Raw genomic sequence first — 26,098 nt, 5'->3', positions numbered from 1 at the left:
GACAAACTCGTTTCATGGTCAAAGCTAACGTACTGAAAGAGGCGTTTGCAAGTTAGGTAAACACGCGTCTGTCTGCGGGTTTGTGTGTTCACCTGCCCGGGGTGGCGTGTGTGTTTTCTAATGAGTAGAACACGTGGACAATTAATGTCATTGTCTTTTTTGTTTTGGATTGTTTACCCATAAAATGCTGCAGCGGAGCCGAACGGACTGTTGACACAACTCATGGAGAGATGACAGGGAGAGTCAGTGATGTTGACGGGGAGTCTCCCAGAAATGGCGTGCGAGGAAGGGGAATCATACGTGAGACCCTACAAGGAAGGGGGGGTTGTATTGGGAGGGGATTGTTTGACAAGCAGACATGTTACCCTATAAGGAGATGGAGAAGAGTGTGGGAGGAGGAGCCACGGGCATCGCCGATATCCTGTTGCTATGAAGCAAATGGGCTTGATTGACATGCGTGGGGGCGGGACGTATGCAAGGGTCCCGTCTGGATTTTATGAAGCGTAAAGAAGCAAAGCACACAGCAGAGAGAGTGGGAGGAAAGGGAGAATGGCAGCAAGAGGAGTGGAGAAGAAGAGCAAGAGGGGGAGGAGGAAGAGTGATGGAAGAGGAGGAGGAGGAGGAGGAGGAGGGAGGGGTTGACGTGGGATGGAATAATTTAACAAGAGGGTGTCTCCTGGCTCATCGGTATGCCACACACACACGCGCCGTAAACGTTTCTCCAGCTGTTTGCAGCTTGGGTAACATCAGCACGGAGTCAAGAGCCAAGATCTGAGCGGAGCACAGCTTCCCCAGTTTAATGCCATTATTGAGCCAAAATGTGAGCCGCTGCTAACAGCATGAATCACATTTTCCATCGTCAAGTTTGTTGAATTAGGCTATAGACTAATGGCTGGAGGCCCGAGAAAGTAAGATACTGAAATGTCATTATTCATGTGAAATGACCCAGTGTTGCCCTAGTTAGCTTTTAGCCATCCTCTCCTTTCTCCTCTCCTCTCCTCTCCTCTCCTCTCCTCTCCTCTCCTCTCCTCTCCTCTCCTCCCCTCTCCTCCTCGCCTCCTGTAGTGTAGTGAGACTGCTGCAGACGGGCACATTTTATAACATGCCTCCTCAGACACACTTGCCGCTGCTAACTGACCCGAAAGTAAGCCAGCTACAGCTACCGCTCTGAGTCACTGCCTTTGCCTGGCCAACGCATACACTTACACAACCCCTTAATGCCTCACGCCTTAACGGCAGGGGAGCGGACGCGCCAACACACACACGCTGACAAGCACACGACATGTACACAAACAAAACGTACACAAACCTGAGTGCTGGCACAAATGCGCAGCTTACAGTTTGACTACAGGGCAGCGCTTCTCTTCAAATCGACCAAGAATGGCCTCCCTCCTTTGTCCTTGTGTGCCTCCTCTTATCCTGCTATCTATGTGCATTTAGTCAGGAGGTGCTTTTATCCTGATGCGAGGCACAAAGGCCACTCGCAGTCAGCAAGAGGGCCCATAAGTTGACGGTTTGAGAGGGAGGGGAAAAAGAAATATGCAGGCGCACGCTATTTTTGTAGATACCAGGCTATCAGGTATAGAGAGGGCTGTTGAGAAGCGGCTAAAATGGATCTCCTCTGAAAAGGCCAATCGTCGAACACAAATACAAGGTTGTTTTTGGCTCCTACTCCCGCTTCTATTTTGGTCTGGCAGAAGGAGCAGCAACAGCCGGGGTTGTCCATTCTCCTGCGAGGCTGTAGTCTGTTTCTGTGCATGAGCGACAATAATGAGGAGGATGTTGTGATTGAAAGGGATATAACGTGATCATCAGCGGTATAGACTGTGGGAAATAATTCAAAAGTGTCGCAGCCAAGACATGTACCAAGAGTGCGTTATGAAAATCCGAGGCACTATCATTCTGTTTGAGTTGCATCACAACTTGACAAGTCCAAGACTGACTCATCTGGTCGTTGAGTGAGTTGTGTCATGAGTCATCAATGTTGGGACTCAAATGCGACAACACTGGAGCCGTGTTGAACATTTTAATGTAGAGTAGGAGGGTGGTTTTCCCAACAAATTCGACAAAAGGTAGAGGTTTTTTTTTTTTGCTCTTACTCTGTTATGTAGTCAACAACATTCTCTGTAGCAACGATTACAGCTGGGGATTTGTGTGTTAGGTTTTCCCAGGGTTTCCTCAAATGTTTTCCTTCCTTCATTCTCGCTTATTGATTTGGTTCCAGGCTTATTGTCCCATGGAAGGCAATTAATTTCACAGCTCGCATAATACAAAGGGATAGCTACAAATACTCAACAAGACTAACAGTCTACAGCCATGCGAGTGGTCAGGAAATGCCATTAGAGGTGCTTGCCAGATGGTCACATAGCCCTACCAAAACCTTTCTGAAGTCAGATCAGGGAGACAACCAATGCAATAGCTTTCTGAAACCAACCACCCGACTTTCACACATTACACATGTGAATGACTAAGCAGGGTTTGACCTTCTCATAGGTCAAAACATATTAACGTGTTTTGTTCTGCAAGATAAAATACTTTGCTAAATACCCCATTTGTGAATTATTGAGCATGAACGTGTCTTTAAAAAGACAGTTGCTAACACGTGGTTAAGAGGCTGAAGAAGTTGTCGGGGACATAAAACAACATTACATTAAACAGAGAGACTCATCTATCCACTAGATTTTCTTATTATGTTATCTTTGTGCCTCCCCTTGTACTTAACTGGGTTCTTCATCTGCTTCAGGTGGTGAAATAAGTTTGCTGCATTGCTCCCATTTGTCATAGTGTTCTTGCACTTAAAACATATATTACAATGGTTTGTTGCACATCTCATTTTTTTCCCAACCAAACTACTTCCATATTTCAGAAGTTGCTCCCTTTTTTGGAGCTATCATCTCAAGTCGATAGCAATGCTACTTTCGCCTTCGGCCATGATTTTAACCAAAGTATGAGACAACATCTCACTTAAGATGGAGCAACGTAAGAGTTAAGAATTCACAAAAATTGTTGCGATTCATCCTCTGTGGGAACATGAGTGTGTGTACCAAATTTGATGACAATATATCTAATAGTTGTAAAGATATTTAATCAAAGAGGTGGACAGACTGAGCTGTGCTGCAAGTGTACTGTACAAGCTTTTACTTCCACATTAAGCTGTTTGAGACTACAACTATGTGTGTAAAGAAAGTTTCACCTCATTGCTGCAAAATGTTTGGCAGTCTGTTGTCTCTGTTCTACTTTTACCATTTCACCACTTGACCCAACCTGGGGGATCAACTTTCCCTTTCTTGCAAGACACAGGAGCGGGTCTAGTTTCTCCATTTCTGTTTGTCATCCAGGTTAGCTCTTACCTGGTGACCCAGAATGACGTGCTCCACCTGCTATCATTTTTACCTCGGCAAGTGCAGTTAATGGGCTGATGCAAGACAAAGTCATCCAGGGTATCATTTAGCATATAATGTATCTGTCTCCTGCAGTTAAAAGTCTGATCCGACCTGACTCATTTCCTTGTTTTTGCTCGCCTTTTTCTGTCTCTTTGAATCGAGCAAACATAATGAATTCAGGATGTCTCATCAGAGGATTTCAGCTCATGTTCACATTATTACCATCAGTGATGTAACACTGTGGATCTTTGCTTTTCATAACAAAGCGGACGCTCCTCACATATTAACCATTTTCTGGTTTATTTTAAAGCTTTTGTCCATGAATTAGAGCTGCTTCTATTAACAGAAAACAAATTATAAGGACGGGTTTGGAATCCCCTTCGAAATCTATCCAATACAGTCTATTCTGTACGCTGTCAAATCACACTTCTTTATGCTGAAAACCCAGGAATGACTAAGATTGTGCAGGCCTTTATATTTACCGACATATTGACATTATATAATCCAAACAGTCACAGGGCTCTCATAGTCTGTACAAATAATGAAAACTCACTGGAAACTAAGGTATAAGACCGTCGTGCTGCTGTGTTAAACTGAGGCAGGACAGGAAGGCGAGGATGTGAGGGATGTTATCATTTAGCGAAAATCTTAATTTGGATGCTTGTGGACAAGATTGGAAGAGGTTCATACAGCTGCAGGGTTTCAGAGGAGCGGACACAGCTGCTGTTTGAAAATGTGAATGAAGTTAAACTTGGACACTGTGGTCAGTAATCTGCTGGCTGTCTTGCTCGAGTGCTCGGGCACTGAAGATCGAGAAACGTGGTTTCTGTTCTGGCTGAGGGGGAGTCTCTTCACCTGGCAGGAGAGCAGAAGAGAGGGATTTGGGTATGAAAAGAGGACGTGCGCATTGAAGAGGATGGCGGCATCGTTTCAGATTAATGACAAACATGTATGTGATCAGGGAGAGGAAGGAGTTACATAACAAGATGGCTGGTTGTGGTTTTCCCTGCTGAAATCGGGCAGATCAGTGCTGCGATTATTAAAGGTTGCGTTCAGTGCAATGTCTCTGATAAAAGAGAGAACGCCTCCATGTAAAGTAGTTTCTGATGGCACCACGAATTTTCTTGTAATTGATTATGAAAATGAAGATGGTGATGCTTAAAGAGGTCGGTGATTTACCGCAGGATTTGTATCGCCTGTTTGCAGCGTTGCACCGTGGTTGAGCTGCTGAGATCTGTTCATTTTAAAGGTCCAGTGTGAAGGATTTAGTGGCATCTAGCAGTGTGGTTGCAGATTGCCTCACCCTCGAATATGGTGGCTCCTTTAAACACATAAATTGTGACAGGCCTTCTCTAGAGTCAGTTTAATTTATCCGTTCGAGGCTACTGTGGACACATGGCGATGCAACATGGCAGACTCCCTCTGTGGATATAAAAGGCTTAATCGCAGGTAAAAAATACACAACGAGTTAGTTTCAGGTGATTATACACAAATAAAAACATAATTATGAATATGATATTACATTTCTCTAAATAGATCCCCTTATCTCCCACAAAAGGGACATTTAAAAGCAATAGAGCCGACAGTCGTTGTTATACCGTTTAAAATGAACACACATCAAACTATTTTATTTTTCCTAACAAATGTGTGTCATCAGTAGGGATGGAAAAGATTTAATCATGTATCACAATTAAAAACAAAACATGATAAATTGATCGTGGTGAATTCCCATTATTGGAAAAATTGTACCTTGGGATGATTGTGAATATTCCCACATAAGTGACTTGAAAAGCTGCTTTCCTGATTTTATTTTTAATTGAATGTTCACAAAATAAGAGATGTGTCCTATTTGTGACGCAATTTAAAAAGGCTATTTGTATCTTAACAAAATACAAGGTGAAGTGATTCCAGTCTGTTTGAGTGCCACAAAATTGTTTTAACTGTATTTTGATGATTATCGGGATATTATCGCGAATTACAAATATCTGGCCAACATGAAATGATGCCTTGTAATCGGTTTCATGATGATGTATGTTGATGCCATCAGTCCTGTTGATAATGTAAATTCAGTGAGTCTTCACTGGCACAGGGCCCATGAGGTAGTCAGTGTTTTAAAGAATATAATCCAGACAAGATCAATTAATGGAAACAAAAGTGATTTTATTTATTTATCCCACTTATATTCATCCCAATGACAAGATGCTAAAACATGCTGAAGCTTGTTATAGTAACTAATAATACAGAAATTCCTTAGTATTTACTGTTGACGTTTGTGTTAAGACAAAGTTTCCCTCTCCCTGTCGACTCGCTGCCGGTAGCTGCTCTCATGTCACAATATCGATGTGATCCGTGTCGACCGTGTGCATCCCCCGGTTTGTCACTGAGTGGAGGGGCCCGGCTACCGTGTCACAGGTGTGACGCTGAGAAAGGTCAAAAGCTGGGAGACAGATGGCATGCACAGACACACACACACCCACACACATACACACACACACACACACACACACACACACACACACACACACATACATACACACCCTCCCACACACTTTTAACACTCCCAAAGGGACAGAGATCTATTGTGCAACTCAGATGGGCATCGCTGCAGCCTGTCACTCACACACACACACTTACACACACACTATCTCTCACACACACACACACACAAACACACACACACACACACACACACACACACACACACACACACACACACACAGACACAGTGAAAGTAGCCAAGCAGATGTCTTATATGCATGTGGTGCATCCATTTAGTGTTGAAATCCATTTTGGTGGTGGAAAAAAAGACGGAGTATACTTAAACTAATGAATTATTATTACTGCCTGCTTTTAGTGCTGCTACTATTACTGCTAATAATAACATTACTGATGATAGTGATTAGAAGTAGGAGGTGAACAGGTAGACGAACAAGGAAAATAATAAGAGAGCAATATGTTCTGGTGTCTGTGATCTACCTGCTACAGTAATAAACCTTTATTTGCATCTTGAGTTGTCTGTGAGATGAATTTAGGCTTCTCTGATACTTTTATTTTTACCACGGCTGCTTTCTGACAGTTTTTTATTCAGTTTTCTATTTTTAAATTTTTATTTTCTTACACATCTCAAAGTCGGCCAGTGACTACCTGTGTCCGTCTTGTTGACAGTTATTGGACTGAGCTAACACCAGGGTCAAGGATGGAAATCATTTCATCCCCGACAAAAGTCTTATAGCCGACAGTGTGTTGTATTTTTATTAGCCATGTTAGCAGCACCCCATGAAATCTGGCACAGACGTTCTTGCCCCTCGCGGGTTGAATTGTAATGGCTTTGGCTGTCTCCTCACTCAGTAAAATTTTAATTTGTTTATACTTTGCTTTATGGCCAAATACCTGCAGAACTAATAACATTCCCATCAGCTTCAGCTGCTCTTTTGTTGTGCTAATTAGCTTGTTTTGCTGATTAAATGTGGATACTAACACACTAAACCGATGGTGAACATGGTAAACACTTTATCTGCGAAACAGCAATATGTTAGCATTGTCACTGTAGCATAGATTATTCACTCATCACTCATCATTGTCTCCATTGCCGTCTTAATGTGAACACTTGTGCTGCTTTTTCTGAGATGTCTGTTAAGCAATGTCCGGCTCCAGACTGGACAATTTTAGTTACGCTTAGGCTACGTTTGCTGAAGCCTGACACAGCAAAAAACAGCCAATTCAAATAATAACGTTTGAATTTTCACACAAGTTGATTTTATATTAAAAACAGCACATCTAGCCTACTCACTACGAGGCTTTGGCGTCGCTCAGACAGTTTGAGAAACACTTAATTTAAAACATGATATTTTCCCAAATCTACTCGCGGTTCGTGGACCGCTCTTTGAGAACGGCTGACTTAGACTCTTGTTATAATTATCTAACAATGTTGTCAGTAAACTGAACCAAAATATTTTCTCAGCGTGTTGCAGTCTTGAATTGATTTTAGCATCCTGCGCTATCCAGCTATTAGAGAGATATAAAAAGATCTGAAGACAGTGATGGTCAGTTTATCTGCTGCAGCCGGCCATGCCTCTTCTATCAGTCATCACCTTTTATCGTCCATCCCCCCTTTTCTCTCCCGTCACTGCTGTCTCCTGCCGCCCTCCAACTATTACCATTTAGGGTATCCATGCCCCGCTGCCAACAGCCAAGAATGTGTGTGTGTGTGTGTGTGTGTGTGTGTGTGTGTTATTGCAAGTGTTGTGTTTGCGTTTCACCATGTGTTTGTGGGTGCCTGTATTGTCCTCCTACGCACTCTAATGTCGGTAACGTTTGGTGATTTTCTGGGGCTAATAATGTGCACAGAAAGACTTGGGCAGGCCTCCTTCCTAACAGTTGGTCTTTATGTGAGCGTGTAGGTGTGTGGGTGTTTGCGTGTCAAAGGTGATGTGTGTGCAGAGGCGTTTGTGAGTGTGTGTGCAGGCGTTAGACACTCACCATTGTACAACACTCTGAGCGTGGAGGCATCTGACCCTCAATAATAGATGTGGCTGCAGTGAATATTTAATGAGTTGGGGGTGTAGATGCATGAACACATTTACACACACATACATGTGGAAGTGGAAATGTAATATCCACACCTGTATGACATTCAGACTGAAGCTCATGGGAAAGAGTTCTCTGTGTGTTCGGGTGATGCTCTCAGTAAGAGACACTGTGGAAGTTGGCCAGTCGGCTACTTTAGCTCTCACTCCCCTCCTCACTCCTGTCTCTCTTTCTCTTCCAATAGGGCTCTCAGGATAGTGCTGGCGGTCAGGAGGGACTCGTACCACCACCTTTCTCCGCGTTCCCTCCACCTCCACCGCCGCCCCCCCAAAACGGCCTGGCCCTGGATTACGGGGGCAGCCTGTACGCAGCGGGGGCCGTCCAGGGCCCCGTGGAAGCCGGCGGAGCAGCGAACAGCGCCGCCAACGCTGCCAACAGCCTCAGTGCTCAAGTGAGTGCCAGCCTCTTCCTCTGTGTGCTGCCCACATCAGGTCTTTGCCTTGAGAGGCTGCCGAGAGCGAGAGTGCGGAGGAATATGTGTTATAGATTGAAAAGTAAATATAGTAAGTCACTGGGATGCACCAATCTGACTTTCTTCTCATAATACTGATGCTGCTACCCAGAATCTGCTTACTAACCATCCAAATTACACATCTGATCGTTCTCTTTTCTCCGCTCTGTGCAGAACTTATTAAGATTCCCCCTCAGGTAACATGGAGCTGTAACTACACATCGATTCTTAAGGAGAAACTTGCTTCAACACGCCCCCGTCACAAATTCTAAAAATGCGCTTGAACCCGAGACTATAGCTCAGAGGCGTTTGAACCGGTAGTTTGACATTAGCTTAGACGGGCTTCAGCAGAGTGAAGAGGGACAGAGCAGGGGATGTAAAATGTAAATGCGCCCCAAACATTATAAAACAGATCATCGCTGGAAACTACTATTACTACTACACTACTGCTACTGGCTAGCAAGCTGGTGTACATTATTATTTCTACTTCCTACTTCTCTTAATTGCATCTTTCTGCTCCACACTGCTGATGGTTGATTGCTCTGTTTAGACTTCACACTGAGATAAAGAATTAGCATTATCAAATATATATGATAATATATTACATTATTATATAATTTAAAAAAATAGTATTAGAGAGGTGTAATTTGAAGGCTGTGGTTTGTTATACTCTGAGTACGTACGTGTGCTGGAAATCCTTGAAAGTGCTTACATTTTAGTTTCAAGGGTTGAAAAGTACTTGGATTTTGGATAAAGTGCTTGAAACTGTAAAGGCATTACTTTAAAAAAAAGAAAGCTTTATAATTGCTCGGCTAGATTTTACAACAGTAAGCTTTTTTGTGTTTTCCGTTAATACGACATCCCTCTGTAGAATCATGGAACATATATTTGGTTGTTTACAGCAACATGTGATTTAATGTGTATTTGTGTATTATGTATAAAGGTGTAATGTGCCACAGCTGCAAGGTGCTAGAAAGCTTAACATGTAGCTTGAAAATGCTTGAAAAGTGCTTGAATTTGACTATGGAAAGACTTAAAAACACTGTATACTGCTAGGTGTTTCTATTATTTTCTTCCCCTGTTTAAATCATTGTGAGTAAGGTACATAACAGAGAGACAAAAGTTTGATTTTTTTTTAATCACTTTTCAAGCGGAAATAACAAATATTCTCGGGGTTCAGCTTCTTGATTCAATTTGTTTTCCATTTTGTGCAATTTTCAATCAAATATTTTTGGATTTCAAACTGTTCCTCAGACTGTGGAAAGATCTGTCACTTCCGTTCTGGGGAAATGTGTGGGCATTTTTCACAATTTTCTGCCATTTTCAATATAAAAACATGACTTGATGAATCTAGAAAGTGGTTAGATAAAGAAATAGTCGTTTTAGACCCATAGCTATGGCTACACTGTAAACAATGACGATTATGAAAGATTTCTATCATCACATCTTACATATCTCTTCCTTTCCTCCTTGTTTTCCGTCCCAGCAGACAGATGGGTCCTCCCAGATTGACGGTCAGTCAGGGGTTGGCTCGGGAGGAGGAGGTGGTGGAGGGACGGTTGGGGTCGATACAGACGATAAGGGGACCCCCAAACGTCTCCACGTGTCCAACATCCCCTTCCGCTTCCGAGACCCAGACCTACGGCAGATGTTTGGGGTATGTAGAGCAGATTATTCCCCGTTTCACTTTGGCTTTCGATTGAAACACAACTCAAAGGATCAATCTGGTGATGTCAGCACCGTGACCTCAGATTTCTTTTTACCATTTATTATACATCAACGAGTGGGATTGTAAATGAAAAAACGTTCTGTGGTATCAGTTTCAGATAAGAGGAATCAGTTTGTGTCCTACTTGACAACAAAACATTGGTATTCCATCTTGCAAAAAGGTTATTTAAAGTCAGGTGAAGAAATCTGGCCTTGTGCTCCTCTTTTTTGTAAGAGGAATGTAAAATGTGGTGCAGGGAAAAGAGCAGAGGAAGATCTAGTGGAAGGAAAGACTAGCAGGGTTGGCTCCGTGCCAGCTCATCATGGTTGAACAGTGCTGACACCCCGTGGCAAGATGCAGCACATGACTTACGTGCCTGTTCAGCCTCTTCATGTTCTTCCTCCTCCTTCCTTTTCAGCAATTTGGCAAAATCCTCGACGTCGAGATAATTTTCAACGAGAGGGGATCCAAGGTAGGAAGTTGGAGATTGCATGAAAATTGCTAAAAATGTGTTACCGAATCTGAGCCAAGCAAAAGCTTAACAGCTATTTTCAACCTTCTCTCACTCCCCCCCCCTCCCTTTCTTCTCCCATTCTCCCCTCTCCTCTGCTTGCAGGGTTTCGGTTTTGTAACATTCGAGTCGAGCGCAGACGCAGAGAGGGCCCGAGAGAAGCTTCATGGTACGCTGGTGGAAGGACGTAAAATCGAGGTAACTCACCAACCTCGCCCCTCTCTCCCCCCCTCCCTTCCCTCCTTTTTTTTTTCTTTTTTTTTTTTAGAAACAGTGATCATTTTCTCCTCTGTTTCCCCTCCATGTCCGACTATGAGAATGAGTATGTTCTGGTCGTTTCTGCCCCAGAGGTTTCCGGATGGCTGTATGTGTTCAACTCTAACCCCTCTGGCTTCACTATAGCATGGTGCAGTGGTGCCGCGCACACAGAACGTCTCTTACGATGGCACTTCCTGTCGATGTTTTATGCTGTCGTTGCTGTTCTCTGTCGTTGATGTTGTGGGCTGTCCATTGCACCTTGATCTAAAAAAAAAAGCTGTGTGGTTTGCAAAGCATGCTGGGTGGAGTGGCTACACAACAGGCATGGCTGGAGAGACGTCACTACGACAGGGTTGCTGACGATATCCGCTTCTGTCACAGCATGTAGGATCTTTTCTTCTTTTATAATTTTTGTTTTGTTTTCCTGCACCTTTTCCATCACCAACATCACTTCTTCCATGATCATGATGAGTGGCCATGTTTGGTTTATGGTTGTGTTTATGACTAGAAGGGCAGTTAACAGCCTCTCAGTTATTTTTCCTCTGAAAAAAAAAAGTGCTTGCCGGTGTCTGTAAGAGGCTACTGTATGTTGCATGGATGGATCATGAGGTCAGATATCGTCTCGGAAGTTTTTCCACTCTTTCCGTTTAAAATTACGTGGGTGCCTCTGGGTTTTAGCAGTTTTTCTTTTTTCCGTTTGATGTGTTAAGACATTGATGCATGACGGGGGCATTTTCAGGGGGCAGTGTTTGGGGGAATGAGACTGCCGTGAAAAGTGTGGTGTCATTTCCGATGCTTCCAAAAAAGCTGTTTAATTTCAGACGTGCAAGATGGATGGGGAAAAAAAATGTTTTGTTTACACACACACTTGCATCCACCACTCCTGAAAAGGAAACACCAGATCTCATGGAAGTGCATTTTGTTGTGACATCTTTTTTTTAATTTGATTTTTCAGCATGAGCTCGGATTTCAGTTGCAAATGGCCTTGGGAGATCAAATACACCATGCTTTCACCATTTGCTCTGGCTCTTGATTTTAAAATCACGCTTTTGTATCTTTTTTTTTTCTTTTTTCTTGCTACTAAAGCTCCTGCATGGTTTCGAATGTCCTGCACTCTTCTTCTCTGTCTCTCTGTGTGTGTGTGGGTGTGCAGAATCAGAAATATGGAGGGCGGAGAGAGGATGAACATGTGACGAGAATGCAATAGATAGCTGTCGTTCCCTCTCCTTTCCTTCTTTTTTTATTGGTTCTCCTTCATCTCTCTCCACTCTTTTTCACCAGGCCAGTCTGTCTGTCTTTGTCTCTTTCTCCCAGTTTGTGTGTCCCCATATGCACCTGCATTTCTGCTGTCCGTCCCTTCCCCCATATCTCTGTCCATTTTCCTGTCCTGTGATGTAGTCAGGTAGGATAGATTAAGTTTGATTTTGAGTGATTATTTTGTCAGTTATTTGAACATAATCTGGGCTGTAATTAAAGGGTAGTTCCCCCCAAAAATCTGATGTTAATTTTTGACATTTTCTGTTTCCTTTATTTATGATCTGTGTTCGTAGTGGGTTTTAACCAGTAGAGGCTAGCTTGTTGTCCAATGGCTGATACTTGTAGGTGACACGTGACCTGTGACATCACTTCCTCTCTACCACAGGGTGGGGGTTGCTTCTCATTACCTCGTTTTTTTGTTTATGTTTTTCTTTTGGTTCATCATTTCTTTCTTACATATATTTTCTCTATTTCCCTGATGATTTTTGTATGTTGTTGTTGTTGTCAGTCTCCACGGTAACTGCTCGCGTGTCCTCACGCCGTTTCCCTGGCAACGGTAAGTTGTGTACACATGGCATCATCTTTGAATGACCCCTCCCCCCACCCCATCCGTCAGTAAATTATATATATAAAAAAAAAATGCACCCAACACCCAAATGAAGGACTCCTTTACTGAAGGGAGCTTGATTGATTGATTGATTGACTGATTGACAGAACCCGATTGGCTAATCCTGTGATTGATTGGGGAGGTGGTGAATGAAATGATTACGAGATTAGCCCTTGACCGCATGGCATTATAGAGGCCACTTGTATAACTGAATGTACTGCATCTATCTGCAAGTGCAACAACTATGACTACCACTTCTTATGCATTCATTCCAATCACCTCTCTAACTGCATTCAGCATTTAATTCCAGAGCTGTATCCTGCATGGTTTACTCTCTTTCTCGTCATCTGTATGACGTCATATAGTACTATGTCATCTCTCTGTGTCATGTGTCAGCCAATAGCTGCATTTTTGCACCTTAGTGGGACAGCATGCTGAAGCATGAGTGCTATGTCAGCTTTACTGGAGGAGAGGATAATAGTTGTCTGTTTATCATGGTGTACTGAAGTACTTGATTATCACTTTCTGTACCACTCTGTAGTCTGCAGATAGTTGTAGAGGTATGGCTGCTCAGACTTAACATCCAAATGAAAGATATGTGTATGTGGATGAGTAGTGTGCGCCCCCAAAGAGGATGCAAGCTTATTTTTTACTTAACAGCAAATCTACTCTTCATACGTAATTTTTAGCATTTAAGAAACAAAAAAAGCTGTCATGAAATAATTCAGACACACGAGCAAACTTTAAGTACAAAATCTTGTCACTGATGAAGTAACGGCAGCTTTTCTTTGTTTTGATTTCTGTAACGAGGTGTCCTTGTTTTACTTTTCGATCAGTTTGGTTCTGGATGGTGTGTGTTGGTGGTTGTGTGCTTTCGAGGTCTCTCTGGTGTGCGACACTGATCTGGAATGCCTGGCAGTGTTTCACAACCATGGTTTGATTTAACTTCTTTTTTTTTTCTTCTTTTTTTTTCTTTTTTTGAGGAATGATATTTGCATCCCCCATCCTCCTCTGTCTTTATATCTCGACTTCTCTCTCTGTGTATACTCGTTCTTGCTCCATTCATCATTTCTCCATTGTTGCTCATGTACAGTTAGATCCAATGTAGGCAAATGGTCAGATGTTATGTATGTATGTATGTATGTGTGTGTGTGTGTGTGTGTGTATGGTGTGTGTGTGTGTGTGTATCGCATCTTGTTGTTTCTGTTTGTTCATTAGAGGAATTGCACATTTGGATGGATTGTTCACTCTCTCTGCCTCTCTCCTCTCCACCTCATGTATGTGTTTTTTCTGTGTGTTTTTTCATGTGGACTGGCTCCTCCTCCTCCTCCTGCATCCCTCTATATTTCTGTCTCTTCTCTGTCGTTCTCTCTCCCTCCCTGTCCTCCTTTTTCTGTATGATGTGTATTTGATTGGGAGGGCTGCCAACCTTTTTTGATTGGTCTCTTGCTGCATCTGATGCTTGCTGATTGGCTAGTTTTTGCTCAACTCTGGTGATGTGATGCGCTCTTGATTGGCTGCGTGTAATTTGTGTATGAACTCTTTCGATTGATGTTTTTTGCATTGTGTTCAACTGATGAATCTGCCGCTTAATTCACCTTCTTTTTCCCTCCTTTTTTTCAAAGGTAGCAATATAATGGTCTTGGATTTTCTTTTTGAATGCTTTTGTTCTGAGATATTTCGTTGTTTTCTTTGTTCTGTGTGCCAATGGTTGCATTGTTTGTGTGCAAAACTGCCTGACTACTCACCAGGATCCTTGTTTTTAAATGTCTTTCTCCTTCAAAAGAAGCGCATGCATCAAATACCATCGCTGCTCATCAACAGAATTAACCTCTGTCATAAGTTTAAAAAAAAAAACTGTTTAAAGTGTAATGACACCTCACACTTAAAGCTAAATATGAAACCTCTGACCATGAATCTCTCACAGAATATATTCAGTTTAAAGAAAGCTAAAACACAGACTGTAATGTGATTGATTCTGCATCATATTGATAATTCCTCACTGCTTTATTACATGTTAAACTGGGTTGACTCTGCCCCTGACCACTTTTTTCTGGTGTCCAGGTCAATAATGCCACAGCCAGAGTGATGACCAACAAGAAGATGACCACCCCTTACTCTAACGGAGAGGGTCTCGCAACTCTGCCATACGGTAATAAACTTTTGAACTGAATAAACAGCCCAGGCAGGGTAATGTGGCTTAAATAAATATCACCACATAGATGAAAGTTTTCAGTTCTAGTTTTATATCACCCTTTTTTACATTTTTTAGAGCTTCGTGCTAGATTTGCTACATTCCCTTCATACCTGTTCCACTGAAACGCATCTGACAAAACAAAAGAAAGTTCAAGTTTTTGATTCCTCTTTTCCTGGGATCATTATTGTTGGACTATAGAACTTTGTGAAACAATCACTAGGAATGGACCAATAAAATATTTAATCACGGATCGCAATTAAAAACAATTACAATAAGTTGATTGTGATGAATTTTTTTAATTATTGGAATAATCATGAATTAAGTTAATTGTGAGTATCCTCACATGGATGACTTGCAGAAGCTCTCTAACTCACTGACGAACAGCCCTATATTGGTTTCCTGATTTATTTTAAATTGCCTGAGCCTGTCACCATGGCTGAAGGCATGGCTTGCACATTGTGTAAATACTGTGGCTTCCAGAATAAAGAATGACAGGAAGAAGAGGTTACCACCATTCATTAATCCTTCACTGGTGCAGGAGGACCTTATAATTTATGATCCCAGTATGTTTAATTAAAAAGTGTCATTTTACGATGTTTAAGAATATTTTTTTGACTGTCAGGATCATATTGTGAATTGTAATTATGTCGGACAGGATAATTGTGAAATGTTCATATCGCCCCATGCCTCGCAACAACATTAATGTTTATTTGTAATCATGATGATGTGACTCCACTAAGAGTCTGTGTTATAATAACATTGAATCATCCTGTGCTGGCAGCAGGAGTGGGTGATCTGATGATTTTAATATGTGATCGCCCGTCTGTGTTATGTGAACACAGTGATGTAGCCAATTAGATTGAACCAATTACTTCATCTCGCTATTTCTTGGGTGATGTACTGTAACAAATGCAACTTGGGAAACAGACAGCAACATGGCTGATAAGGAGCCTGCCAAAAAAGCACAATCTTTAATGCCATGATGTGTTTAAATGATGCATGTAGAGAAATTTATAAGCCAGTTACAGTTCTGGCCTCTGTCTATGAGGTATTTCAAAATTAACAAAAAGATAACAGTTTAGATTATTGATCTCTATTTGTCAGATCGTGATGTAATTTTTTGGCGAGACTGCCTCCGCTTACCGAGTAGTGAAAGCTCTCAGATGTAACCTGTGCAGACAGACAGTCAGGAAGCTTTATACATCCTTTCTTTACAACGAACAGCACAGATCACTGTGAACAAATGCTTTTTGAGTTTCCTGTCAAATTCTGCCTCAATGTACTTTTCTTTTTTGTTGACTACAGCTGGATGGAAGTTGAGTCCCATGGTTGGCGCCATGTACAGTCCTGAACTCTACACAGGTATGACAACAAGGATTAACTTCATACCTCGCGAGATGGAGGGAGACAAGACGCATGAATGCTGTTGTAATCCTGGAGGTATTAAAGACGCTGTTCGTTCTTCCCCTTTCTCTCTCTCTCTTTCTCTCTGTCAGTACCGGGGTTCCCGTACCCAGCAGCAGCAGCAGCTGCCTCCACCGCCGCGACCTTTCGAGGTGCTCATCTCCGGGGTCGTGCCCGGCCTGTCTACAGCGCAGTCAGGGCAGCTGTGCCACAACCTGCCATCCCGACTTACCCAGGGTAAACACCCAAACATTAATGAGAACTGATAACTAGTAAACTGCTATTGACAAATAAAACTAGACGTAATGTTGTTAAAAACGCATGTCTTCACTTAGTTAAAAATAGAACCTCATAATTGTGCATGTTGTGTGTTTAATATATTTTCATTGAGACGTTGATAGTTTGCTGAGCTGAAATACCATTTCTTTGTACCTCTAAGTGGTAAAATGATACTGAACTACATTAGGATCGAATAAAGTAGTATTTTCTTTTAACAGTTTGTCTCAGTGGATTTAAGTAACAGTAGTATCACTCTAAAGTCGATGCATTTGTATACAAAGAGGTGGTATTTTGTCTTGCATGTTGCACGGTGTGTAATAATCTCACCCTTCTTTCTCTTCTCTCTTTCACAATCTGTTTGGCACCGTTTTCTCACCTCTCCCTCCCTCAATCGTCACCCTCCTTTGTTGTTCCCGGCAATGCCCACATGGTGGCGCATCACACCATTTTTTTTTGTTTTGTTTCGACTTTTCCACCACCGCTCCCCCTGTCCTCTCTCTTCTTTTCTTTTGCTGTCCCTTCTCGTCTCTCTCTCTCAGTGTGATGGCCTATCAGGATGGCTTTTACGGTGCAGCTGATCTCTATGTAAGTATAACTCTCTCTCCTCTACTGCCTCACTCCTCACCTACGTTTTCCCCCTCTTGCCTGTGGGTTTTCAAGTGTGAAATGGCAAAGACCAAACCCGTAGAGACGTGTACTTTTGGGTGTTTTTTGATTTGCCCCAGACACATTTTAAGTTCTCCTGACTTTAAGCACAAATAAAGCTTTTTCCACACAATGTTCTATCTCATGAAATGTTCCACACACATATAAAAATAGCACTCGGCAGCCCGGCACACACACTTTCATCAAAGTCTTCATTCATTAGTAGACTCCTCTAGGGTTTGTCTCTGTGCATTTGTGAGTTAGTTTGTACCAATGTGATTATGAGTGTGTGTCTGTGTGTGTAATGGTGTGCGTGTGTGTGTGACCAGGTTGACAATAGCTGTTTCTGTTCTCTCTGTAGACTAGTGTTTCAGGACATTAGTGGCAGATTGCCCCAGGTAGGGTTTACACACTCTGTGTGAGAGCCAGTGTGCATCCTCCTCGTCTCCAATGACTGCGTGCTGCTAGACATTATTGACCATCTGAGATTGAAATGCCTTCTCTGTCTTCTTCTACTAACTCACTGGATTCTGACATGGGTGGAGTTGCGGAAGGGGGAAGAAAAGAATTAAGTTGATATTTGAATTTGTAAAGAACATTTTACAGAAAGCTGCAGTAAATAAGATACGGACAGGGAGAGATGGATGTACATTTTAGGATAGATTAGGTCAGTACTTGAACAGTGGACACATTCTTTAACCAAAATTTGCATTTGTGATGCAGTTCTGTGACAAGACAACTTATTATTTTCCTCAGTGGGAAAACAAATGGCCTTTTGTCTTAATTCGGTCAAATGTAAAAGGTCCCATATCATCTTTTTTGATTATAAAGCAGGTCTAGGTGCTATAAACACTGTGAAAGTATCAAAATGTTCAGTCCATGGAGAGATGCACACAGTCAGTATTCAGAAAGTGTGCCTTTAAACGACCCTTTGTAAGGTTGTGATGTCACAACTGTACAGTCCCCCCCCTCAGCCTCACACCCAGTGCAGCCACGGTGGGTGGTGACTGCTGACCAGTAGTCTTAGAGAATCTTAGACAAGAGCCTGGTGCTGCATTCATGTACTGCTCGGATGGTCCCAACTTCAGTGTGTTTATGTGTGTCAGGTCGGAGTGTGAGAGCAACAGGGACAATGTTGTGCATTTTATTGCATTTAAACAGCACATTGACAGCTGTTATGGTATTTGAGTGACAAGGAGGAGCAAAGGATAATGTAAACCTTGAGATACTTTTCACAAACATGCATGTTACCATCAACCTGAATTTTACTTTCTTTGAATATTCCAACAACATATAAATCCACTATTAAAATTGCCAGCAATTACAGGTGCTGCAGCTCTGGGCAGTATGAGAGAAATTTGTTTGTTTTTTAAACATTCAAGCATGTAACTCTCATAGATACCCAAAATAAAGAATATGAACCTGAAATGAGCATAATATGGGACCTTTAACAAAGCAAAACTTATCTTTGAATTCAATATATTTTATTGTATTCTGAAGGCAAAAACAAAACAAACACGAACATGTTTTATACTATTTGACATTTTTATTGCATACTTGCATAAAACTGAGATATTTCAGGTAAAAAAAGGATCAGTTTAAAGCCAGGACACTCATTGTATGAATTTACCCGAAAGCGTTTTTATCATACACAAACATGCACATCAGTAAAAAGTAGTGTGTCAGCAAGCTGCGTTGCCGTGCTTGAAATACAAACAGGACATGAATAACGATACTAGCGAGGGATGTAGGACAGCTTATATCAGCAGATAATTCAGACCCCTTCCAGGAATCTCCCTATCTGTTTCACCTGTGGCATGCTAACTGAATCAATGTCGGCATGCAGACATACTTACAAGGCTGACTCCTCCCCCAGTCCCCACTCCCTCACCTCCTTCTCCCCTCTTTCTTCGCTCTCTATAAACCTCCTTTTTTCACTCCTCCTCACTCTGCTCATCCTTTTCTTCCTCAGTCAACAACTGAAACCTGTCCCCTTCTTCTCTTTCTACTCTTTTCCTTTCTCTCTGACACGTCCTCCTCCTTTCCTATTTTCTACACCCACAGCCTTTCTTTCTTCATCCCTCTGTACATGTCATCTTTCCTCTTCCTCCCTCCTCCTCCCCTCCTCTCCCAGTTCAGCCTTCCTCCCATAGCAGCAACTGTGTGGTCCTGAATGCGGGGACTTGGTCGTGACTGATCCTTTAGGGTAGAATGCAGCGGTGTGTGTTTTGTTTTTTATTTATAGGGATGTTTGGCCTAATACACTGTACGTTCTGAGTTTTGGGAAAGCATGCTGTGTCTGTCAGTGATTGGTCGCTGGCCACGTGAGCGTGGTGTGTGTGTGTGCGCGCCCTTTTTTTAATCCGACTGGCTGACTGTCTTCTTACACCTGTAGTTTTTTTTTTTTTTTTGTCTGTTCATTGCTGTCCATCCAAACATGAATAATGACACAATCATCTTGCCACCCCTTCCCCTTTCTTTAACTGTGTGTTTTTGGTCGGGGGAACCGGGGTGGGGCACAGTTATGGGTATGAACTCTCTCTCCCTCCATGTCCAAGTCACAGTGGGAAAGATAATGCACTTAATTGCTGCATAGGGGAAGGCTACAAACAGTAAAGCACATCATGTACAGCACAAGATGTCTTTTCCACATTAGTCATGGAGGGAGAGACCCACACAGAGCCTGAGCTACATCCTTGTGAATGCTGTACTGCACCAGATTAGCCAGTTTTGCTGACTGTCTGCTTGTTAATCTTTCGCTCTCTTCTCAGCAGTTTTTCTCACAATGTAACCCTTTAGATTCACTACTAGTCTTTTAGTATGTAGAGGAAATACAGCAAACCTTCTAACAAGAATTTACTTGTTTCTGTTTCGTCCCACCTCTCCCTCCATTGTATCTCTCTCCGCTATCACACACCCTCTTCTCTCTTGCTCTCCTCCATCTCTCTCCCCTCCATCGCCTCATCACAGGGAGGCTATGCAGCGTATCGTTACGCCCAGCCGGCTGCGGTAGCGACTCCTGCAGCGGCGGCGGCTGCAGCGGCAGCTTACAGTGACAGGTGAGCGGGCTGTCCGGCACATCTCGGAGCTGACATGTCTTGGGATGATGGCTGTTTGCTTGCAGCACCATCCTCCTGTCACAAAGCAGTCAACTCAAGTCACTTTATTTTAAAAGCACATTTAAGATCAACACAAGTGTACAAGTATCAAGGAAAGGTCAAAAACAAACACACGGATATAGGGCACAGGCTGTGTTTCCACTGCAGGAACTTTCCCCAGGGACTAAGACCCTTTGGAGGAACTCTGACTCTGAATCTGAATTAAGTTCTGGGTACAGAAGAAAGCATTTGACAGATGTACTGTTGTTGTATAGTCAAGCACAAAAAGAGCATGTTAAAACAGCTGTCGCTTTTTTATATGTCAGCAGTTTAATTTGCCAAGGTCCGACCTATTTCACATTTCAGCTGTGTCATATTCTGCGGCCCGACAGGTAAATTACGTCTCCAACCCAACATTAGTGAAAGGCTTATTAATGAGTTATGACGGCATCAAACTTAAATTTTAGAATATTAGATCAATAAAATCAATACACTTTGAAATAGCTAAAAAAAGACAACATTTTATATGTAAGCCAGTGTGTGATGCAGGGGTTTTCTACCCGGAAGTTAATGTAAACAAACATTTTGAGTGGTTGTATACATGGGACATTCAGGGTCAAATGCCACATAACTAAAATGACTAATTACAAAATTTTGGGAATGACATTGGTCCACAAAACAATATGTCACCGTGTGTGGATAGCTTTTTCCGGCTCATGAGACCAGAGGGAAGACTTGAAATATTTAATTATTTCATTTCTACACAAATCAAAGAACAGGAAGGGAATTTTCAACACGGCCTTTCCTTCTGCGCTTACAGTATATGAGTCACATTGTACTCTGAGCCAAATGTCTTTTAATTTTTTCCAGGACACGTGATATCTGATGACTCATGTTTGATTTGTTTATTTTCTGATAGCTACGGACGAGTTTACACAGCAGACCCCTACCATGCTGCGCTTGCCCCGGCTGCCTACGGTGTCGGAGCCATGGTAAGTCCCTAAAGCTCACATATTATTAAGCATTCAAGGGAGAAAAGAAAGTGAAGTACTCTATATTTTCCTATGGAGAGAGCAAAACAATGTGTTAGTTCAATTCTCAATACTTTACAACATCATTAGTTCCTATTGAAGACCTTTAATTTTGAAAAACAGGTCACAAATATATAGTTTGTTTGTTTTTTTTTAAGACAGGCTAGACATCGTAGTTTGGAGCCAACATTACTCAAAGAAAAATAAATAGTATATTTGTTGGACAATGTTCTGATTATTATTTACTATTACTTTTTTTTAGAGAATGTAGTGTTTACACAGCGGGCAACTGTGTATGGGAATTTGTGCATGTAAACACTCTTAAATAAGTTAAGAATAATGTGGTTTTAAAAAAGATTTTATTGACTAAATGTTTGTCTTCTGTTGTTTCGCAGGCCACACTGTACAGGGGAGGCTACAGTAGATTTGCCCCTTACTAAAGACACTACATTTCCCAGGAGCTCCTATCTTCCATTGAATTACTCTGAAAGAGCTCCCTCTGTTGTCGTGGAGGTGGACTGCACCCAGTTTTAAAGTGTGGAGTCGACCACAACAAAGATATTTCAGATCCCACCCCTGAGCAGTCCCACGTTTTCTTATATACGCTACTACAGAAATAGAGGAATGCTGTATTAAAGACTGACGGATGGCCTTTGCATTAAAAAAAAAAGAAGAAAAAAAAAATAAAGACTCAAAATGGCCACCTTCCCTATTGCACGGCTGTATCATAGTCCCCTTCTTCTTATTCCCCCGGCACTCAGCAGCACAAGACTCGGGATGGAGGCCAGATGTTCTTCCAAAGGCTGTGTGTGGATTACTGACATTTAAATAGCTGTCAACCATGTATGAGACAGAGAGGAGTGCTGTGTTGCCGGCACACACTCGACATTTAAGGAAACAGAGAGGGAAACGAGCAATCAAAGTGTCCACAAAGCATCGGAGCAGGAATGTGCATCGAAAGAGCACCTGAAAACATTTTGAACCAGAATGACGAGTCACTAATATGATGTAAAAAAAAAAAAAAAAAAAAAAACACCCACTGATGGATTTTTTGTAATTCCTCCTTAAAGTGGGTGGATAGTAATGAGAGAGGATATCCATTCTTGCCGTGTTCTGGTAGAGGGAGACTGAACATGGCGGCTTGGAGAGACGATGTGACGGTTTATAACGCTACAGAAATCACGTCCGAAAGCTGAAGGAGGGAAGTTTTATTAGAGCTGTTCCTTACCTCAAGTTTTCTTAGTATGTGGAAATGGTGAACCTTTAAACTTAAAATTGTTATGATATGCAAAGAAATTAGTTTAGAGAAAAAAGTTACCAAATTATTATTATTATTATTATTATTATTATTATTGTAATTATTCTCATTCTTATCAAACCATTATTTTCTTTGACTCAGCAGCCACTGCTGTCATAGGACATGTAGATCCAACAGTGAACCTTGGGGTTGAAAATCCAAAAACGAGCATCTGTACTACAAATATTCCACCTTTTGACTACTTGACACAACTACAGTATAGTTTCACATCAGCTTCACTACCACTAAACACTACAAAAAAGTTCAACACTACACTTTTCCTTCTCGAATTGATTTTAGCTTTAGATCCAAACTCAAACATCCACCCACGACCCTGGGGTTCAAGGACTTGTTGATCCTTTAATGTAGAGATTTATTATTTGGATTTTTCCCCTCGAGCTCCATCTTTTATAGAGCAAAGTCCAACATTGAATGAGTCTTCCTGAAACATACTTTAGTTGGTAATTGTGTTCAAGATGCTGCCAGCAGCAATTACTGAGCAAGAGAGAGATTCTGTCTGTGAGTGAATAGAAAATATTTAAATGCAAAACACCTTACTATTGTGCATATTTCTATACCGTTGTATTCTATATTTCCAAAACGTGGCTTTTTTTGGCTTTTGTTTTTGTTCCAAAGATTTGTAGAAAGCACATTTTTCTGCCGTATGTATAAATATATTATCTTTGTTATTGTTATGATCATAATCCTTGATAATCCTATTGCTGTCTTTATTTACTTCTTTTTCATCTTCCATTTGTCTTTTTTATATCCGTAACTGTTGTTCCTTTTTCATGAAGGTGCAAGTTAAATTTCAACTTTATTTCTTTTCTTTTTCTTTTTTTTTCATTTGGAGTAAAGATTTTGAGCTGAGAGCGTACCTGAGTGGTGACACACTAAAGGTATGCATGTAACACTACCGCATTTTTGTCCTCATGGTGAAATATTCAGTCAATTCATGCTACCTTTTATTTTTATTTGTTTGTTTTGTTTTGGGTTGATCATAGGATCTGTCAGCATGATTATATTTCAAATTATACAGGAACGGCTGGATTATTTTTCCCTTTATGTGTCCATATTTTGCAGGTGACTGCAGACATTTTGGATTGAATGAACATAGGTGTGTAGCACTTTTGGTTAAAACCAACTGTGTTCCTTTCTTTTTGAGTTTTCCTTGTATTTTATGAGTTCTTCTTTTTTCCGTAAACAGACTCCTTACATTTCAGTGGTTAAATCTGTCAGCTGGGCCATTGTGGTCGCTCCAGGTTTGTTTGAAGATACCCGGTAAACGTCTGAAAGTGTTAGCCTATCTCTCAAACATAAGCAGGTTAATATTCCAACATGGTGAAAAACAAAATGTCATTGTGGGATATGATCTAAGTTTTGTGTTAAATGGGGCAGTTATGTTTTTGTTTTTTTTCCCGTTAATTTCGACTGTTAACTAATTTCAAAGCTACCATTGTGTTTTTCAATTCTCACACTTGGAAAAACATGCAGGTCAATGTTTCTTTTTCTCTATTAAATGTGCTGCTGTTGGATTTTCTCATGACATTTAACATTTCTTTTTAAATATCTCCAAGTTATTATAGAATGTGCTCTGGACAAAATGCGGGAGGGGGAAAAAAAAAGAAACCTAGCCAAAGATGCTAACAAACAGTCCCCAGCACGTTCTGGTTCCCAACTTGAGAAGTACTACATGAAATACACAAAGATGGACTTAACAAAGCCACTGACGGCATGGACAAACCAGCATGAGCGATACTTGTCAAGTTTAAAAAAAAAAAAAATAGTTTTGCATGAATCTTGTGTCTTTCATATTTGACTCCTAAGCAGCCGAGCCCAGTTGCGTTCTTCTTTACCACTAAACTCTGTAGGATGACAGGCAGCTAGCAGTTCGATGCTAGCTCACACAACAAAGAGCACAGTGCTGTTTGGCAAAAAGGCCTGCTGACAAACGAAATGGCTGCCGCACAACGGAACACGGGGCAGCTTCATTTTCCTGTCATGGTTTTCTTGCCACTGTAATATAGTTAACTATGTGGCCGTTCTTCATAGTTGCTATGGTTTCTCAATGACCAGTCCTCTCCCTCTGTCATGTCTATCCCCCTTGACTGCCATTATGTTTTTTGTTATTGAATGTCCATATAAAATGTTTTATATAAAAATGTTTTGTTGTGATCAAAGCTCTCAAGTTGTTTTCTTTTGGTATCCTATTTATTCAGTAAAGTGGATGAGTGCTATGTTGCAGTTTCTCACATTATTGGACACACAGACAGTGCCAGTAGAGCTGATTTTTTTAAATTTCAGTATTGATTGCCTAGTCAGAAGGCCTAGCTGCTTTAAACCTGCACATATCTTTAGTTGATGAAGGGTAATGGAGTAATGGTGGGTTCAGTTTATGACGGGAATGACGTATCTGTCATTCGCGTCACAAAACGTGTTCTGGTCAGGTTAACCCCTGTTAGCCAATTGTTAGCAATACCAGTTGAGAAGAACGCATGATGCAGTATTGAGCACGTACAAACACTGAAGTATATGTCCACAGGTAGGAGTTGGCAGCCATCTTGGATTTTGAGGTTGAGGTTTAACTTTGACTTTCCAAAACATGGAAATTCTGATGCCTAGTGTCGCTATTGGCCAAGCTGTTTCAAAGGACCAGTGTGTAGGATCTGGTGGCATCTCATGGTGAGGTTACTGCGGCAACCTGAATACCTCACCTTCCCCTATGGCAGGCCTATGCACCAATTAAAAATAGTCATGAATATTATATTCCACTTCTGCCAATAGATCTCCTAAATACCCCTAATCCTATCCACTGGATATTTAATCATGCAGATATTAGATATGTTGGTATTTATTATAGGTGTTCTCTTCCATTATTTGTTCATGGATGAATTATAAGTAACACTGTGCTTAAAGAAGACAACATTTCTTTGGGGAAAATATTTATTGATACTTCTACTCAACTGCTCAACAGTCCCATATCAATTGTGTGCACAATTTTACAATCATATCATAAAAATAAAAATATATTTATGTCTCATCAGCAGCAGTGCATTTACATAGGAAAAGCTCCAAAGAGAGGGTGGTTCATGGTTCGGAAAAGGCAGAGTAGGAGAGAGGATCAGGTCAGTCGTTGTAGAGACGGTGATCACAGGTTTAGTCCAGCCGAGTGCAAAGGATGAGGGAGGTAGCTGGGAGTTTTTGCTTCAAGCAGGGAGACCTCAGTGAAGCAAATGTATATTTAAATAATTACAAAATATAACTTTTTAAATTACATTTGCCAATTTTGAATTAGCTTTGGCGCAATATCTCCCAAAACTCATATGGACACAACAAAAGACATCAGGTCAGATATTGTGAGAGGTGAGGGAGAACGGGGCGAGAG

General features: G+C 41.5%; 1 protein-coding gene across 4 annotated transcripts in view; it reads left to right on the top strand.

Annotated features, from left to right (window-relative positions):
* Window positions 1-24,888, top strand: part of rbfox2 (RNA binding fox-1 homolog 2) — a 38,672-nt gene extending 13,784 nt beyond the window's left edge. For 2 of the 4 annotated variants that reach the window (XM_084374207.1, XM_084374210.1), the window contains 11 exons: window positions 8,155-8,361; window positions 9,908-10,078; window positions 10,548-10,601; window positions 10,746-10,838; window positions 14,827-14,914; window positions 16,265-16,321; window positions 16,456-16,600; window positions 17,182-17,227; window positions 20,258-20,346; window positions 21,305-21,377; window positions 21,812-24,888. In XM_084374207.1, coding sequence (XP_084230333.1) covers window positions 8,155-8,361; window positions 9,908-10,078; window positions 10,548-10,601; window positions 10,746-10,838; window positions 14,827-14,914; window positions 16,265-16,321; window positions 16,456-16,600; window positions 17,182-17,227; window positions 20,258-20,346; window positions 21,305-21,377; window positions 21,812-21,856 — 1,068 coding nt within the window. In that variant the 3' untranslated portion in view covers window positions 21,857-24,888. Of the gene's footprint in view, window positions 1-8,154; window positions 8,362-9,907; window positions 10,079-10,547; window positions 10,602-10,745; window positions 10,839-14,826; window positions 14,915-16,264; window positions 16,322-16,455; window positions 16,601-17,181; window positions 17,228-17,648; window positions 17,686-20,257; window positions 20,347-21,304; window positions 21,378-21,811 lie in introns of those variants that run through there. The other 2 variants (XM_084374208.1, XM_084374209.1) reach the window with 2 other exon arrangements.
* Window positions 24,889-26,098: the final 1,210 nt, after the last annotated feature.

The sequence above is a fragment of the Pagrus pagrus genome, assembly GCF_965226575.1.
Source record: "Pagrus pagrus genome assembly, chromosome: 2".
NCBI classification, from domain to species: Eukaryota; Metazoa; Chordata; class Actinopteri; order Spariformes; family Sparidae; genus Pagrus; species Pagrus pagrus.
Note: the sequence above shows the minus strand (reverse complement) of the source record. Positions and strands in the feature narration are given on the sequence as shown.